The sequence below is a fragment of the Lepisosteus platostomus genome, chromosome 8 (assembly GCF_059453375.1).
Source record: "Lepisosteus platostomus isolate fLepPlt1 chromosome 8, fLepPlt1.hap1, whole genome shotgun sequence".
Lineage (NCBI taxonomy): Eukaryota > Metazoa > Chordata > Actinopteri > Semionotiformes > Lepisosteidae > Lepisosteus > Lepisosteus platostomus.
In genome coordinates this window covers 37,550,749-37,569,462 of record NC_142618.1, presented here as the reverse complement: position 1 = coordinate 37,569,462, position 18,714 = coordinate 37,550,749, and the positions used below count along the sequence as shown (strand labels likewise).

The following is an 18,714-nucleotide window of genomic DNA, read 5'->3' as shown; positions in this document are numbered from 1 at the left end:
CCTAGGGAAAAGGCTGTTTTTAAATCTGCCGGTCTTTGTAGGTTTCAGTATCGTTTTCCAGAAAGACAAAACAAATTGTGGTTTGGGCAACTGGGGTCCTTGAGTATAGACCTGGCTTTCCTGAGGCATCTAACTGAGTAGATATCCTGGTAGTATGCAGCCGGTGATGAACTGTGCTGATTTCACCACCCTCAGCAGTACTTTGCGATCCCGGGCGGAGCATCTCTCATACCAGGCAGTGATACAACCAGTCAGGATACTCTCAACAGTGCATCTGTAGACGTTGGCTGGAATATGTAATGGCATGCCAAACTTCTTTAGCCTGCGGAGAAAGAATAGGCACTGCTGTGCTGTTTTGACCACAATGTTGGTGTGGTGAGACCAGGTTAAGTCCTCTGTGATGTTAACACCTGGGAACTTAAAACTGCTGACCCTCTCCACTACAGACCCGATGATGTAAATGGAGCTTGGAGCTTGGTGATAAGCCTTGACGGTACGAGTTAATTGGAATCATTTGGTAGTTAATTGGTCTGGGGATCTCATCCAGTCATTTCTTAAAGGAAGACAGGATATCCAATTCAAAAACATGACTAGGTAGTATGTTCCCTACTCCCACAGAACTATGGGTAAAGAAGTGCATCCTGTTCTCATTTTTCTATAGGAGTTTCCCCTTGTGTCCTGTGCTTCACATTTCACGGTTCATTCTGAAGAAGTCAGCTGGGCTGAATTCTATACATTATAGCCCAGGAATGTGTCCGGTCACTCTTTTCTGGTTTGTGCTGAGTCTTCCTGGTCATCGGGAAGAAGATGTAGGAAATAAAGAGAATACATAGAATGATTTAATATGAGCGTATTTAGAATACTACATCCAGGTTTAGTCATCTTTACAAAAATGAGCTTTTCCTGCATCAGGAGCAGCGTGGGGCCCTTGCAATTAACACTGCTGCCTCACATCTCTCTTTCCTGATTTTGATTCTGGGTGCCTTCTGTATGGAGTCTGCATGGTTTACCTGTGTTCACTTGGGCTTACAGTTTGTTCCCACCACCCAGACACATGCAGGCAAGGTTCTCATAGTCTCTGTCTGCTTGTGTGTGTGAGTGCCCTGTGATGGATTGCTGTCCCATTCAAGGTGTCTGTGCCCTGTGCTTCTGGGGTAGGCTCCAGGACACCATTATCCCAGGGGATAAGCAGCTTCTAATAAAGGGAGGATGGAAAGAAAGAGTTAAAAAAGAGCATCATAAACAATTCCTGCTCTAAAAGGAATACCAACCAAAGAATGATAAAAACCAAACTGAATGTCCTTTACCATTCAAGTAAAATAGAGCAGTGGAATCAGCGTGTGTGACATCCGCCGGGCTTGCAGGCGGCGCTGGTGGGGCGGTCTTGAGTGGTGCTGCACCGCTACACGCTGTTTCCAAGGCTAGTAACCAACTTTAAAGATGGCGGCGCCCTGCGTGTTCCCCGTGGGGGTGCGAGTTTATCGGATTATTAAAGGGATTTCGTGCGTGATTAGGAACCCTTGTAAACACAGCTGGTTTGGGGTCTGTCGGTACCGGACTACCGGGTCCAGACAGTTCGTAATAGAGGCAGGGAAGGAGCAGGAAGAAGAGAACCGAGTGGCGGAGATGAGACGAGGTAAGATGACAGCCGGGAAGCTTATGCAGTAGCTTTGGAGCATAATCTAACAGATTTCTCTGTTTTCTGAAATGTGTTCATTTAATAGATAGTCTGACATCGTGATATCACGATATAAAGTTACGGTGTCTCCAAACTAGGTATGCAGTGCAGAGGGATCATTTCAGTCTGTACAGTACCTTACCGTGACGTAACGGTGTTGCTAGGGGTCATACAGGTGTAGAAAGGTTACAGCAACATCTCTACGTTTAGAGCAGACGCTCTATTAGAAATAAAACTTTGATATAGCTCTACAAAAAGATAATTCCACATTAAATTAAATTTAAAAAATTAAATTTGTTTCTTTACTTTTATTTTGTAATTGCCAATAAGTACAAGGTAAATGTGGACATTTCAGACCGTCCACAGGACTGGGATTCACGTTTCGTACAATTCATTCGTAAATGCCCTGTGTCCGTTGTGATATTGTGGCTCGTTTGTCAGGTGGGTGGCAGTTCGTGTACCACTTACCGTTGCTGTACGGTTTTCCGTGAAATTGGAGCTTGATGTTCAAAGGGCAGCGTTGCTTCAGTTACTTCTTTGCCGAGTTATTCAATTTTAGCCGGAGAATAAATAGAAACATAACTTTGTGAATTTGTTGCAGTTATAACAAATCACGAAAAAGGCAGCTTTTGTACCAGGTTTTAACTTTTTAAATTTAGCAATTAATGGTGTTGTGGTGATTAATTTCTTTTGATGCCCAGTATATTGTATTAAAAACAATAACAGGATTCCAATTATACAGAAATACCTTAATATGTAATATTGTATTGTATCATATTTAATATAATATGTATGTATTCATATTATTATATATAATATATACACTTTATCCTACAATTAGCTTTAAATGTGCTAGCATTGAGCTCTTCCTTTTTTAGTGACAAAGCTTAGTGTTCTGTTCTCTTTACTGTTTTTTATAATAGTGTATAATGTATAATATAATGTTTCTTTATTAGCCCTATACAATTTCTTGCATTAGGAATTCGCCTTTTTGCATACCCCAGGTTTTCTCCATGGAGACACAGACACACAGGCAGGGAGAAGCTTATGGTCAGAGCGCAGGGTCTGCCATTGTACGGCGCCCCTGGAGCAGTTAGGGCCTTGCTCAGGGGCCCAACGGAGTAGGATTCCTCTGCCGGCCGCGGGTTTTCAACTGGCAACCTTCCAGTCACAGGCGCATATCCTTAGCCACAGAGCCACCGCTCCGCAAAGTGCGGAGTACAGTTTACCAAAACTGTAAAGTATAGCTTGTCTTATACTTTGCTTATCTTTAAGTCATGTTTCATCTTATAGATAGATTTCTATCTTATTTTACATCACGGAGTTGTAAAATGCTCCAGTGCTAACCTGTCTGTCTGAAAATACTGTACTTAAATCCTACGGTTCATCTACACACAGTTATAATTTGATCACAAAGCTTTTTAGAGTCATCTCTCTGTACCTCTCTCTGTGGCTCTGTGTTTCTTTTTAAGTGTATCTTACTGTGTGTGCTCCCTTGAGAGTACATTGTCTTTGAGTGTCCCTCATTCTCTGTGTGTCTCTCTGTCCAGGCCGTAAGGAACTTCTGAAGGAGTTTCCTCATCCCAAGAGTCTGCTGCACAATTTGCTGTCCCGGGCTCTGGGAATATCAGACCTCTCACAGCACATCCTGTACAGCTGCACTGAGGGACATGTCAAGGTGGGCTTTCGCTGACAGTATACACCTGTACACAAAACCACATTAACGCCTGTTCAGAGTCAAATTAATTCATGTGTACAATTTACCTACAAAACAACTGAGCTCAGAATGTCTTACAGAGGGATGTGGTGACAGGGCCTGTGCCGTGTGTGTCTTACAGAGGGACGTGGTGACAGGGTGTGGATGTGTGTGTGTTTCTCTGTCTTACAGAGGGACTTGGTGACAGGGTGTGGATGTGTGTGTGGATGTGTGTGTGTGTGTCTCTCTCTGTCTGTCTTGCAGAGTGACATGGTGACGGGGCCTGTGTGTGTGTGTCTGTCTTACAGAGGGACGTGGCGACAGGGCCTGTGTGTGTATATTACAGAGTGACGTGGCAACAGGGCCTGTGTGTGTATATTACAGAGGGACGTAGTGACAGGGTCTGTGTGTGTGTTTTACAGAGAGCCACGGTGACGGTGCTGTGGCCGCGCAGGGTGGAGGCAGAGGGATTTGGCTCCCGGAAGATTGACGCTGAGCGGCGAGCTGCTGCAGCTGCCTGCATGATCCTGAAGGTGAGAGACCCTGATCCCTACAATACACTCAGAGGGCTGAGTTACATGGGAGGTGGTGCTGCCCTTTTCAGTAGCTGAGGCCTATCTGAGACTGTCTGGTTACTGAGGACTGGTGACTGTCCAATATCTGCATTAGGTATAGATGGCTTCCCTATCTGCACAGTTTACTGAAATCGTTTGGGCATATTTATTAGTATGCAGTACTTTTTCAAGTAGCAAGAGCAACTCTGAAAATTAGGCCTTACTCTTAATTCAGATTTCTACTGAGATTTTACTCTGTGGCTTTGGAATGCTATATTGCAAGTGACATGAAACCAAAATGGTAAATGGAAGTGTGTTGTATGTTAAATATTTCCTGCTGTTTTCTCTCAAAAACAATTCCCTCTCTCTCATTCTTTCTCCCTCCCTCCTCATTTCTCTCCCCTGCCCCTGCATTTCCTCCTCTTTTCTCTCATTCTACTCTTTCGGTCTCTGCATTTTCAGAACATGGGGGTTTTGGGCCCAGGTAACGAACTGCCACGAAGACGAGCACTGCGTATGGTGAACCCCAGACCCCCTTCTCTGTCCACCGATGAGGAGGGTGGGGAAGGGGAGGAGGCAGCGCTGGATGTCACTGACTTCATGGTTGACTCCAGCCAAGAGGTGCCAAGCCCTCCAGCACCTCCCAGGTACACCCTGCCCCCTACAGGCTCCCATATTTTACTGTGTACAGCCTAGTGTCTCCCCAGCATTTGTGTCCCTTCTCTGTCTCTCACTGACTCTTTTCCACTCCTTTTCTCCATCATTCCCTGTCCAGGTTGGCCCAGGAGGACCCAGGGGTGGTGCGAGCTCTTTCCCTGTTCCCAAAACCCAAGGCCCTGCTGGCCAAGGTCATCCAGGTTGCCACCTCCTCCTCTAACGTCAGAGTGAGTCCAGTTGCTTTCGTGTAATTCCATCTACATGTCTGTGTATCTGCTTCTCCGTCCAGGCGCCTCTGCCTTTGTGTCTTTCTCTTGCAGCTTTGCATTCTTTCTCTGTCTGTGTCACAACTGTTGTGAAATCATTGTTAATTTATAAACTTCTTTTATTTTTGTAAAATTCAGCATGCCAAACAAAATATTAGAGCTGGCAGAAGTCAATTAGTAGTTCTTGTAGTCGCAATGCATGTCATGACAGCTTCAACTCTTTTCTGCCGATATACAGTGAAGGGGATGGGTGTTTCTCTCCCTTTTCAGTAAAAGGCATAACCATTTGAGTCACCAATGTCATGCCATTTGACCCAAAGATTGTGTGAAAGCCCAGAATACCTTCATATATTAGACTGAGACTGTGTGTACGACAGAGCTGATGCAGACTAGTTTTAGTACTGCTACTGTGTGTGGCTGGAGCTCTGTCAGTGGGTGTGTAGTAAAAGACTGATTGTTTCCTCCTCTGTGCAGGAGCTGGTGCAATATTGCACGCTGGGGGGCAAGTTAAAGACCTGCCAGCTGACTCTTAAGTGGCCTGAACCCATGAACTTCGTGGCCACTGCGCGGCACAAGATGGAGGCAGAGAACCGAGCAGCTGCCCTGGCCTGCCTGAGACTGAAGGTAAAGAGCTGCGGAGGGGAGAGTGGGACAGGGAGGTGGGCTTTCCAAGGGGTCCACTGTAGGTCTCACCGCTTGCTTTTACACATGCAGGAGAGGGGTCTGATTGACAGGAACAATCATCCCCTGACCCACGCCATGTACCACCTGGACCAAATCCGCCAGATGGGTGAGAGAGAGAGACGCCCCTGCACACTGGACATCCCACTGCACCTGCAGGACAGGCTGAGGGACTACTTCTCTAAGGTGAGCACTGATATTTGTTTGGTGAAAATTTAATTCACTATGACTATTCTAATCATACTTTTTTCCCTGTTCCCCAAGTTTGTAATTCGCTTAAATCTGCAATTAAATGAGCATCAGTTACAGATATTAGATACAGATAATAAAGCAGCGCTTGATCTAATTATGTAACAAGATTCTAAAATAAATTAGAATTTTTTAGCAGCACATTTTTAAGTGTCTTTTCTGAATTAATACATTTTAGACCAATATTGCTGCTGAAACAATGCTAAAAAATATATACCTCTTCCATAGTTGGTCACCAATATTGCCCAACATTGTGCACAATATTCAAAATGAGGTCTTAATAATAGTTTAACATCTTTTAATTCCCATTCTTTTCTTTTAATTATATATTCTCTAATTCTGTGCATTGTTTTATTGCTTCACCATGTTTTCTGAAAGATGTAAATGATGTGACAACATAAAAACCCAAGTTATTTTTAAAAATAGCTTCTTCAAGCCCTGTTTCCCAAATCTACTATATTTTGTTAACTGCATGTAATCCAATACTTCTATAGGTGAAATATTATCTGCAAGGTGTTTTCCCAGTCTTGAATTTTATCTAAATCTTTTTTAATTTCCTTTGCTACTTCCACACTGTGCTTATCCTAATATTTTAGTATGGTTAGCAAATACCAGCATCTACATTATTGGGTATAAATATCATCACTGACTTACAGGTGCATACATTACAGTCCACCTTTATTACATTATTAGAGCTACAGCACTCTATAGTGCTGTACAGAGTTTTCTATTGGATGATAGTTTGTATTTTTGATACGACTATTTGTATTTGGTTATGTAGGAAGGTTTTCTGTTGTTAAAATTCCTATATACAGATTACCTCTTAACAACAATAATGCTATGAAACAAATTAATAGCAGAGCAAGTTGCCATTTTACATGGTTTGTTCTGAAAGTTTGAACTATGAATTCCACCCTAGCAATTTATTTGTAGGATATATTTATACTATGAATTATTTGAGTCAAGAATAAATTGTTTCTATGGAGACCCGCTTTAACACTTTCCCAGTTGTTGTATAAGAAATCTACAGCATTTTTTGGCCATTGTGTCTCATATACTGTATATATTTTTAATCAAATGCAGTATGATCTACAGTATGTCTCTCATAAAGTCTGTTTTGTCCTCAGAATCAGTGTCTCATAGGTCAAAGGTAGATAGCAAAATAGCCTTCTTTCATTCTGCCTTCTCGTTAGCCTACTTCTCATTGTCCTGCTCGTATTTTATTTTCTAGTACCCTGTGGAGAAGGAGGAGCAGAGGCTGTGTGAGTTAAATGAGGAGGAAGAGAGGGATGAAGTGCAGAGGGAGCAGGGGATGCTGATGGACGCAATCACAGGGCAACCCTACACCCCCCTGCCTCCTGACGAGGCAGAGCGTTGGAGCGAGGCCCTGCGACAGCTGTGGGCTGCACCGGGTCCTCGGAGAGGCCAGGAGCTGCCCGTGGATGCTCACCGCGACCGTCTGGTGTCGGTGGTCGAAGGGGGGCGCGTCACTGTGATTGCTGGGGAGACTGGCTGTGGCAAGACCACGCGCATCCCCTGCTTCCTGCTGGAGAACCGCATACATGCTGGCCAGGGGGCACACTGCAATATCCTGGTCACTCAGCCACGCAGGATCAGTGCTGTTTCCGTGGCGCAGACTGTGGCACAGGCGCTGGGGCCAGCCCTGAGGCACTGTGTTGGATACCAGGTACTGACACACTAACATGACACATTGTGTGGGTTGCCATGTACTGACACGCTACACTACATAGGGGGTATATTACCCGGTACTACACACTGCCAGACTGATATAACACTGCGGGACTGTTTGTCAGCAGGGCATTGATACATTCGGATATGTGGATTATGTGCTCCTTCTATCCCCTTTCTTTGTAATAGCTTTCTGTCCGGTACAATCTAATCTTCTCTCCATGGCAATCAATAGACTCCTTCTCCCACTACATAATAATTAGCCGTCTAGTAGGTGAATTGTATCCAGAGCAATTAGCAGAGACTTTCATCCACAAGAGCACAGAGTGAGACATGAGTCTGGGGCAGAGCTGGGCTAGCAAGCCTTATCTTTTACCTTTTCATCTAGACTAGAGGACGTACCTCTGGGGTCTAGCCCACAATCTTTCTGCTACTGGTCCGTGTCATAGCTAAACTCAACAGTAGAAGGTTCACCTTACAAATAGAATCTAGTTGTATGTCGAGCTAACTGTCTGGTCTTCCTTGCATTTTTCTGTCCTTCAGCCATGTAGCTTAGGCTCTTTTTCTGTAGTTGTCTCCTTCACCTATTTTATGTAATAGAAATGACAACCAGACCAAAAAACTGATAAAAAGCTTTGCTGATGTGCAAACTCAAGCTCAGGCTCGATTGTTTTTAGGACTCGGAACAAGCAGCAGCAGAACAAGAGCTAACCCAGTACTGCCAGTTCCTGGGCACTTTTCTTTGAATGCCTAATTGACCATGACCCACGAAAGAATGAAAGTTCCTCAAAAGCCATATCACTCTGCAACTCACAACTGGCAATCCACTGAAGCTAAGCAGGTGTGAGCCTGGTCAGTACCTGGATGGGAGACCTCCTGGGAAAAACTAAGGTTGCTGCTGGAAGAGGTGTTAGTGGGGCCAGTAGGGGGCGCTCACCCTGCAGTCCACGTGGGTCCTAATGCCTCAGTATAGTGATGGGGACACTATACTGTAAAAAGGCGCCGTCCTTCCGATAAGATGTAAAACCGAGGTCCTGACTCTCTGGTCATTAAAAATCCCTGATTAAAAATCCCTCGAAAAGAGTAGGTGTATAACCCGGGCGTCCTGACCAAACAATCATGCTAAGGGCCAAGGGGTAATCGCCATCTATGAATTGGCTACATTACTCTGCTCTTCTCCCCACTGATATCTGATGTGTGGTGAGCGTTCTGGTGCACTATGGCTGCCGTCGCATCATCCAGGTGGATGCTGCACATTGGTGGTGGTGGAGGGGAGTCCCCATTACCTGTAAAGCACTTTGAGTGGAGTATCCAGAAAAAGCACTATATAAGTGTAAGCAATTATTAATTGTTATTATTAAATGATTAAATCGTCTTCGCCTCCGTGTGCCTCTGTTTCTCCCCTCCGCAGGTGCGGCTGGAGAGCCGTCCCCCTTCTCGCAGCGGGGGGGCACTGCTGTTCCTGACGGTGGGGGTGCTGCTGCGGAAGCTGCAGGGGAACGGGGGGCTGCGGGGAGTCAGCCACGTGATCGTGGACGAGGTGCACGAGCGTGACGTCAACACAGACCTGCTGCTGGTGCTGCTGCGGAGCGCCCTGCAGGAGAACCCCAAGCTGCGCGTGGTGCTCATGAGCGCCACAGGTGACACCGAGCGCCTGGCACAGTACTTCGGTGGCTGTGAGGTCGTCCACGTGCCCGGGTTCATGCACCCAGTCCAGGAGAGGTTCCTGGAGGAGGTCCTTCGGGAGATGGGGCGCCCTCCCCCCTCTCCTGACACAATGGTGAGAAACATGGGGGTCTTCAGAAAGCTCTGATGCTGATTTCTGTATCATTTATTTGGAGTGTTCCTACAGTCTTGTCCTCAAGCTTTTATTGGTCTCTGACTGTCCATTTAATCAGATAATTCAGAGCTGAAGGTGAGCAGAAACCAGAAAAGCCTCTGATCCTTAAAGTAATACAATCGACAAAGAATGCAGTACATGTGTGTGTCTTAGTCTTTAACTTAATCCAGTGCTTCTACAGCCTGGTATTCATATGTGTTTATTTAACCTAGAGCTTTAAATCTTTTGTACAGTAAATATAAAATTAACATGACTTGGTTTAGGGCAATTACAACAAACACGGCTAAAATTCTAAGTAAAGTACTTTATTTACTAGAAACCAACAGTCAAAATGAAAAATTAATGAAAAACTTTGGAATTTGTAGTCTGAAGTTGAGCTTCACTGGCTTGTGTATATGCAATTGTGTAGTCTCTTTTGTCCTTTTTGACTAGTTTTCATGGAAGTGGAGTGTGGTTTGGTTTGTCTCGTGCTTTCTCTCATAAAATGACTCAAAAAGCGAAAATAACAGTAAAAACATTTGAAATTGAGGAATGAACATATCGGTATGCAACAGCATATATAATGTATATATTTTTCATTGTTGAATCGCTAACATCTTTTAAACCAATCGATTTGAGAATGCCAGTTGTGTGTTTTTCCACACCTTGGCTCATAGCTATGAACCCTGCAACCGCACACAGGGAAATGAGAACACATGAGGTAAACACATGAAGTGTAAACAGACTCCCACCTCCCGCTTACATAGCCTACATAGTACTCTAGGTTCAAGGCTGACTGGGGATCCCTCACTGACAGCTCCGCAAGCCTACAAGTGCGCAAAAGGGTGGGAAAGTTGCTCTTAGTATTTTGGTTTCTGATGACTACAGAACCTTAGCTATGCTTGTCTGTGTGAGTTGTGCTCCGTCTGTGTGTTTCAGAGAGAGGACCCAACTCCAGACCTTGACCTTGTGGCTGATGTCATAGAGCACATTGACCAGCACGGAGAGCCAGGTGAGTGCCTCTGTACCTGCTGCCTCTTCCTGCCTGTCCTGCACTAACTCACTGTCACTGCCACTGTCACTGTTTTGCAAAACCTCACTTGCCCTATCCCATTCTGAGCTCTATCCTGCGTTAGGTCTCCTTCTCCTCTCCATTCTCCCATTCTCATCTGCTCAGGTGCAGTGCTGTGTTTCCTCCCTGGGTGGCAGGACATCCGAGGGGTGCAGCAGAGGCTGGAAGAGAAACCAACCTTCCAAGGGGGAAGACAGATCATCCTGCCTGGTGAGGATGAAGCAATGGATTATGGGTATTATTTGTGTTCTGATGCAGGTTTTGATACTTTGGCCTAGTCAGAGGAATCATAATATGTACTTAAATTTCCAAATTTCCAATATGATATTGCTGCTCTGAATATGTCCACAGAAAACTAACCACACCCCTACATTCTGGGGCTTAAAAGAACAGCCTGCACTGACAGGCTGAATACACTGGATCTTTTTAGTTCTTGCAAACCTCAAAGGCATTGACAAAATCAACACACTGAACTTCTTCACTGGGAAAATTTGATCCAGAAGACACAAGTGGAAACTAAGCAGAAGTGTATTTTAAAGGGGAAGACAGAAGACGGAAGATATTTTTGCATAATGGGTTGTAGGAGTTTGTTAAATATCATGCCCTGCTTTCTTTCAAGAAACAACTGGATAAGATCTTCAGGTCAATTATCTACTAACAATCAATTGAATTATGTAGACTTAGGTAGACCAAAGATCTACACTGATTTGCAAACTTTCTTATGTTCTCTCAGTTAAGCATAATACAGAACAAAAATGTTCAGCTATTTTATATTGTTATTAAAATTACAAACCTTCTCTCCACTAGGCTTGCTTGTCTCTCAGGGTACTCTGTGTGTGATAAAAAAGTAAGCTCCCAAAACCACAGTGTTCTGGGCTTTGGGGCTGGTGGAGGAGTTGTGCTTGGTGATTCAGGAGAAAAGGGTGACATTTTTCCAGCGCCAATTAGTGTCAAACATTGCTCTGAGGATTATCCCACTGAGCAACCAAAGAAACGAGACTTTTGAATGATAGTTGCATCTCATTGTATTTCCACCACAGTGCACTCCAACCTCCCAGTGATGGACCAGCGGGCCATATTCCAGCGCCCACCAGCTGGGCAGCGCAAGATTGTTCTGGCAACCAACATTGCTGAGACGTCCATCACCGTCGATGATATTGTCCATGTGGTTGACACTGGCTTCCATAAGGAGCAACGCTATGACCTGCGCACCAAAGTATGGATAGATTAACAGAAAAACCAGCCACGTTGGCACTAAGATTGACTTCTGGAAAACATCTTAAAACCACTCCCTCTTGTCCCTCCCTTTACTCCATCTCTTTCCATACTGTCCTTCCTGCTTTCTCTAAGGTCTCCTGTCTAGACACAGTGTGGGTCTCTCGCTCCAACGTCATACAGCGACGTGGGAGGGCAGGGCGATGCCAGCCGGGCCACGCCTACCACTTGTTCCCAAGGCAGTACTTTGACACAATGGAGCACTTCCCTGTCCCAGAGATACTGCGCACTCCTTTGGAGAACCTCGTGGTACAGTCCAAGATACACAGCCCACACAGCAGGGTGAGCGGGACTGGGGAGAGAGACAGGATGTGGGGCAGGAGGGACCAGTGGGAGGTGGGGGTTGAGAGAGAGTAGAGTCATAGAGATTGAGAGAGGTGAGGAGGAATAGGAAGAGAGATCGCAGTTTCTGTGGGGAAAAAGACAAGTGGGGAAAAAAGCAGGTGGTTGCTTATAATGAATTAATGAAAGTAGGCATATGATTTTTTGACTTTGCATTTACTCAACTGTGAAGCAAGAAGCTGGAAATATCCAGCACCTGATCCTCTCTCTGGAAGGGAATTGTTTAGGTGATTCTGCCCATCTTTCAGGTAATTTGTCTTATTCGGTCACCAACGTCATCATTCCGTTGTATCTCGCAGGCAGTGGAGTTCCTGTCCCAGGCTCTTGACAGCCCTGGCAGGGCAGCTGTGCAGGAGGCTGTTGAAAACCTGCAAGAGATTGGTGAGACAATCAATGCAAGAGTGATCGATAGGGAAGAAATTAGAGGTTTAATTAAAGCCTTTGTTTCTAAAATTTAAATAGTGTGTCACCAGGGATTTATTAACAAATTTAATAGGGGCTTCATTTAAAGGGTTCATTGAGGTGAGTAGGGTTTCAATAATGGACTTTTAAGTTAAGATTTAATTAGTTTAATTGTCGACTTCAGGAAGCTTTTTTCAGTTTGGATGTAATTTAGGATTTATATAAAATTATAATTGGTATCTGACACAAGCAGACTATTAAGTCCATTTATATTCATTTGTTTTTATACCATAAGTGATTCCATCACAGCATCAAGTTTAGTTTTGAAATATCTTGGGAACTCTGCTTCTACATTCTACCGCTTTGACTTGCTTCTCATCGTTTGTCCATCTGTTCTGCTTTACCACCTGTTACAGGCCAGACTAGTAACAAAACAGTGAGTCTTAGATTGGAAGAAAACTGGTGTGGCAAAGCTCTTTTTATTTGAGGGGAGAATGAAAAGAAGAAATCAGGTTCTTCCTGAAAAAACCAAACCATAAAGGAGAAAAAGAAAGTCTCATCTCAGTCCTGTGACTGTCAGCAGCTCTGCTGCTCAATAATGTCATTTGTCTCTATGGTTCATTGCCTTTTTATCTGGCTCATAATCGCCTTCTGTCTAGGTCATCAGGGTTTCTGCTGCTAGTAAGACTGTAATTGGCTCTTCCTCAGAGCCCTGGAATGAAACTCTCCCCAAGCTCCTTCCGCCTTCACAGACCTACTAAAGACACCAGTTTATACAGAGAGGACTATCACGGTAGTAACAGCCCTCAGCTGTGGCCTCTCGGACAAACCTTATCTGACCCTTTTTTCTCCTTTTCTCTCTAGGAGTGTTGGACAGTTCAGAGTGTCTGACACCTCTGGGTCAGCGCCTGGCCCATATCTCTTCTGACCCACGGCTGGGCAAGGCCCTGGTCTTGGGGTCACTGTTCCGGTGCCTTTTGCCCCTACTGTCTATCACCGCCTGCCTCACTCGGGACCCCTTCACTAGCAGCCTGGTGCACAGGGCACAAGTTACACAGGTGTGCCAGTCTGTCTCTACATGTCCATCACACTGCTGGCCAACTGCATGCCCATGTTTATCTCTGCCTGTCACTTTGCTGAATATCTCTACGTCTGTGGCCCTCTCTCTTAAGGCTGCCTTGTCACAGATGGTAGAAGGTTTAAAGAAAAAGGGCTTTTCTTAATTTAAGGAAATATTATACAAAAACAATAAAGAAGCAGGACACACATGCTTCTCTGTTGTCTTGCATGTTTCTCTGTGTTCAGGCAAAGGCAGTCCTCAGTGGGTCCAGCTGCAGTGACCACCTGGGATTCAGCCGCGCAGTACAAGGATGGAGAGCAGCACTGCAGGAGAGGAGCCCTGTGGCCAGACGGCAGTACCTGGAAGAATATTCACTGTCCCAAAACAGCCTGAGGTTTATTCAGGGTGAGAGAGGAGCAGAAAGAGCGTTTATAACACAGTATCTGGAGGTTGTGCATTCTCTGTACACAGACTCAAATGTCTGTTTTGGTAGTCTGGTCTGTGGAGAAACTGTAATGACAGTGGAGGCTGATAAAGAACTCTGGTGTTTGTAAATAATTTCAGTAAGTGATTAGTCACAGTGTTATGAAGTGTGAAAATATGCTTTTTTTCACATTGATGTAATAACAGTGGTTTTTGGTTTGTTAGGTTATAAAAAGGTTTCCTGCTGTTGAGGGTGGCTGGGATAGGAAACAGTCTGGGGTGACTGCGGAGTTTCTGAAGTAGAGAAGGGGGCATCTCTGAGAATATTTTTTTCTAAAAATCTGCTAAAATATCAAAATAAAGCCTCTTGCACCTTTAACTAGTCTACCTGGGTTTTTATGTGTGCAGATCACCTTACTAAAGGTGTGTCAGTCACAGCATGGATCAAGAGACAAGGCAGAGAGTGGTGCAGACATCAGGACAGCAGGAGCAGAGATACAGGAGCAAAGAAAGATGTAAAAGAACAGTTTAGGATTTGGATATTTGTTAGTTTTTGGGTCTTAAATATTTTGGCGCTCAAATCTTTCTTGTATTGTCTGTTTTAGCATTTGGAAAATTATATTGTCTCATTCTCTCTCTTCTTCCCTTTCTCCCCCTCAGGGTTGATTCAGCAGTTCAGTGAGAATCTGTATGATGCCTTTATGGTGTCACACCCCTCAGAGTGTGTTCAGCTTTCCTCCCAGTATAACCAGTACAACAAGGAGGATGAGCTGGTCAAGGCCGTGCTGCTGGCTGGGCTCTACCCCAATCTTATACAGGTATATCTCATCCAGGTATCTCCCCCCCAGCCTTACACAGGTGTATCTCATGCAGTTATCTCCCACTCCCCTCACCCCAACACAGGTGTATCTCACCCAGGTATCCCCCATTTCCCTCACTCCAACACAGATGTATCTCACGCAACTATTCCACACTCCCCCCAACCTTACACAGGTGTATCCCACACTCCCCTTGGCCTTGCACAAGTGTGTCTCACGCAGGTATGTTGACACACAGTTGTCACTGTGTTTCCTGCGGCAGGTGCGGAAAGGCAAGGTGACGAAGCAGGGCAAGTTCAGACCCAACAGCCTGGTCCTGCGCTCACGCAGTGGCCCTGTGCTGCTGCACCGCTCCTCAGTCAACAGGTGAGTCCACAGGGCTGTCTGGCGAGGGGGGCTTCCTGTCCTGGCAGGAGCAGCCAAGCGGAAAACTGCAGTGTGTGAGTGTGTGTACACGTGTGCAGGTGTCGCTGTATCTGCGAGGACCAAATCTTTGAAGCAGGAAATTTGAGAACTAGTGAGGGGGTCCTTACAATGCAGTTTACTTTTTTTATAAACCTAATGTCGGCTTCTTTAAAATCTGACAGTGTATTGATTTTACCTGTCTTGAATCTGGCCTGCTTTTGCAGTGTGTCAGGCTTCATTGAGGTGGAGTAGGGATGGTGGGATAGGAGTCAGTGGCAGATGCAGTGGTATTTCAGGCTCTTCCTGTGTTGGCAGAATATTATGCAAAAAGTAAGGCTTATAGTTTTAAGCCATTACAAACTATATTTTGTTAGGCAGCAGTAACGTAAACTTGTATTTCTTCACTTGAGCAGAGTAACAGCAGTGTACCCAAATTACTTCAAGATTTTCATTTCTTTTTTAAAAAAGAGTTAATGTGGCACATGAAATGTACAGACTACACAGAAACTAATCATTATTTGTAACTTTCAATTTCAGAATTAATCATTAATGTAATTATAGGCATTTTCCAAGTGACACTAGACTTGCGCAAATTTGATGTCATGTGTTTTTTATGTGTACTTATGTGTAACTCCCTACTCCATCGCAACATCCATCCATATTCTAACCACTTCTTCCATTTCAGGGTCCAGAGCCTATCCTGGCAGGCAGTGGGCATTAGACAGGGTACAGCCCAAACAGGGCACCAGTCAATCGCAGAATAGGCACATACAGACACAACTAGGGCCAGAAGTCAGTCAACCTACCAGTTTGTTTTTGTACTGTGGGACAAAACCAGAATATCCAGAAATAATCCACTTGAACATTGGGAGAACATACTGTACAAGCTCCAAGCCGATAGCACCCCAGGAACTGAACCCAGGGCCCAAGCGCTGTGAAGAAGCAATGCTAACCACTGTGCCACCAAGCCACTTACCATTTAATCCATGAGTCTGTTTATTCATACAGAATCAGTTTGATCTGATGTTTTTTTAATTTTATTGTGGAATACAGTGTATTTATTGTATTATAAAATGTGCTGATGCATGCTACAGTAAGTAGTGAATAGAATAGGACAGGATTCTTCTACCATTGCACTGTAAAACTTTAATTGTGTGTACAGCTCATGAGTGAAATTCAACTTATGGAAAATGTGGTGCTTAACAGTTTCTGAAACCAAACTGTACTACGATGCTCCAATATAGTAGTGAAAAATCTGCTATGAATAACCTTAATAACCATAGGTGTAATTTGGTATTGCAGATGCATCTAGAGACCCATTTCCTTTCTGATTATGTGGTCAAAATATGTACTGGTCTATAATTATCAGTGGAGGTCTGAATATTACTAGTTGAGGTGAAACCAGCAGTATGCAGACGTTTTTGGTTTAGCTGAAAAAGGTCATAAATCTTTGTAATTCCATATGATTTGTAACCTGCAATGTTGTTGTGAAAGGGGGCTCCTCACACAGCTTGCATGCACAGCCCCTGTATGCTTTTTGCATTTGCTCATTTTTCCTCAAGTTTAATGTCTAAAATAATCTCTTAGTTTCTTAGCAGTAATAATAATCACATGTTGGTTAAGGAGCAGTTGTAAAGGGTCGTGGTTGCTTATATTTTGGGATCGTATTTCATACTTTACTTGTGATCTATGTCCTGTCCCTTTCTACAGGAATGCGGAGGACTTCCCCACCCGCTGGCTCACCTTCTTCACAGCTGTCAAATCCAACGGCAATGTCTTCATCAGAGACTCTTCCACAGTGCACCCCCTTTCCCTGCTGCTGCTGGCTGACGGGCACATAACTGAGCGAGGTACAGTGTCTTGCTCTCCCCACCTCTCCCCATTAACACCACCCTGCCCCATCTCTGTGCTGATCCCTCTCTCTGTCACTTTCTCTCTCCCTGTCTGCAGTGGCGGAGGACAGTGTGGAAGTGTCTCTGGCAGGCTCATCTCTGGTCCGCTGTGAACTGTCGCTGCAGAGCTGGGAGCTTCTGCATGGCCTGCGCTTATCCCTGCATGCCATGGTGCAGCACTGCCTGCAGGGGGAGCCCTGCTCACTGCCTCCCAACATAAAGATGCAATATACTGAGCTCATAGCACTGCTGGTGGAACTGCTGAACAATACTGCACTGAACACTGATGCGCAGACTGACCGGTGAATAGTGACACACTGACTACATTATACATTCAGTGTAAAACACAGTTTTTACAGATGGTGTATAGGTGGTTTGGGGAAATAGCAGGAGGTCTCACCCTATCCAAGCATTATACTTCGCATTTCAGTTTTTTAGTTAAGAATAAAATGGACGGAAAGAAAAGGTGAGACCAAGTGAGAGAAACAGTGCCCATTGTGAGCTGGCCTCTCTGGCTGTTGTATTCTGTATCAGAATGATGTGAAGACATTAGAAATAAACATTTATTTGAGTAACTGCCTAATATTGTTGAAGTATTAGTAACAAAAAGATCATTTGGGTGGGCAGAAGGACTTCAGTGGTCTAAGGACATCTCTGGAGAAAAATCCACTCCCCATGTCAGTTACTGTGAACAAATATGCACATTATGCAAATTACAATTAAAGTGTGGAAAAGAAATGTGTTTTTTTCATTCTAGCATAGATTTGGATTTTTTGTCCTGTGGCCTTTATTACTTTTCTTTTCAATGTTATATTAATAAAGCATGAAAGTCAGAAAAGAGCACAACAGCTGTAAAAGAGGAAGAAAGGTGTTTAAGGGAAAATGTAATCCTTTGAGAGGATGAAAACAAAATGACATACATTAAAAAATTGGCATAAAAGAAGCATGATAAAGAACACTGAATGATCTTAAAACAAAGTGTTAAATGTAATTCTAAAACCATATAGAAATTGATAAAATTCACTTATTTTTCTCAAAATGAAGCAATTGCCAAATATATTTTTACTGCAGATTTTCTGCCTTATGCATTGCCTCCTTCCCCACAAGTTGCTCATTTCCACACGTGTCAGAAGTGGTTAAACACAAAGTACGGAAAAATGTTTGGATAAGGCAACATTAAATCCTTGATGTTTATTATTTCAATCTCTTGGGAGCCTGGTAAGTGGTCCTTTTCTCTTCTGTGTCTAAAATATTGTGAACCAGAAGAGAACTGATACTGTCATTTTGTACAAAATGGCATTAAATGTTCAAGATGGTAGCAATATAATATCTCGGTGCCTGTGGCAAATGAACGCTACAACAGAAACAGTAATTCAATCATCTTGTTCTCCATGCCAAAAGATGAAGCAACACAAGAGCGTTGAAGGAAGCCGACTGTGACTGGATTTTGCAGTACACAGCAGGGTATCTCCCAAGAGAATACCTGCTCATCTTGCTAGACAGTGAGGGTCCTGTATCAGTCACATTCAGGTTCATAGCAGACAATTGTAGTTAACAGTTGGATAAATAACTACTTTCAGATCACTATTGATAAAGGTCCACTTAAGAGAGAATTGGGGAAATTATGTTTATACAGTACTAAGATCTGGTTAATAGACACAAGTTGATTGGTGCATTGAAATAATAGATTTTATAATATCTTTAATCTACTATTTCAAGGCACAATAATGGAAAAT

General features: G+C 44.0%; 1 protein-coding gene across 1 annotated transcript; it reads left to right on the top strand.

The window, feature by feature from the left end:
* The first annotated feature begins 1,425 nt into the window (after nt 1-1,425).
* On the top strand, nt 1,426-17,725 carry dhx30 (DEAH (Asp-Glu-Ala-His) box helicase 30). Its single transcript, XM_088643316.1, has 20 exons — nt 1,426-1,636; nt 3,229-3,356; nt 3,797-3,907; nt 4,391-4,575; nt 4,704-4,812; nt 5,326-5,475; nt 5,566-5,718; nt 7,013-7,468; nt 8,882-9,250; nt 10,229-10,301; nt 10,467-10,571; nt 11,402-11,577; nt 11,712-11,918; nt 12,278-12,359; nt 13,245-13,438; nt 13,686-13,845; nt 14,524-14,681; nt 14,944-15,047; nt 16,797-16,936; nt 17,037-17,725. Exons 1-20 carry the CDS (start codon nt 1,441-1,443, stop codon nt 17,282-17,284), a joined length of 3,504 nt encoding a protein of 1,167 aa, XP_088499442.1. The 5' UTR covers nt 1,426-1,440; the 3' UTR covers nt 17,285-17,725.
* Nucleotides 17,726-18,714: the final 989 nt, after the last annotated feature.

Excerpts from the sequence above, each read along its gene's own strand:
- dhx30 (XM_088643316.1), top strand. The coding sequence starts at position 1,441 with ATGGCGGCGCCCTGCGTGTTCCCCGTGGGGGTGCGAGTTTATCGGATT. Across the intron at positions 4,813-5,325 it reads CCTCCTCCTCTAACGTCAGA|GAGCTGGTGCAATATTGCAC; the intron begins GTGAGTCCAGTT and ends TCCTCTGTGCAG. Across the intron at positions 9,251-10,228 it reads CCCCCTCTCCTGACACAATG|AGAGAGGACCCAACTCCAGA; the intron begins GTGAGAAACATG and ends TGTGTGTTTCAG.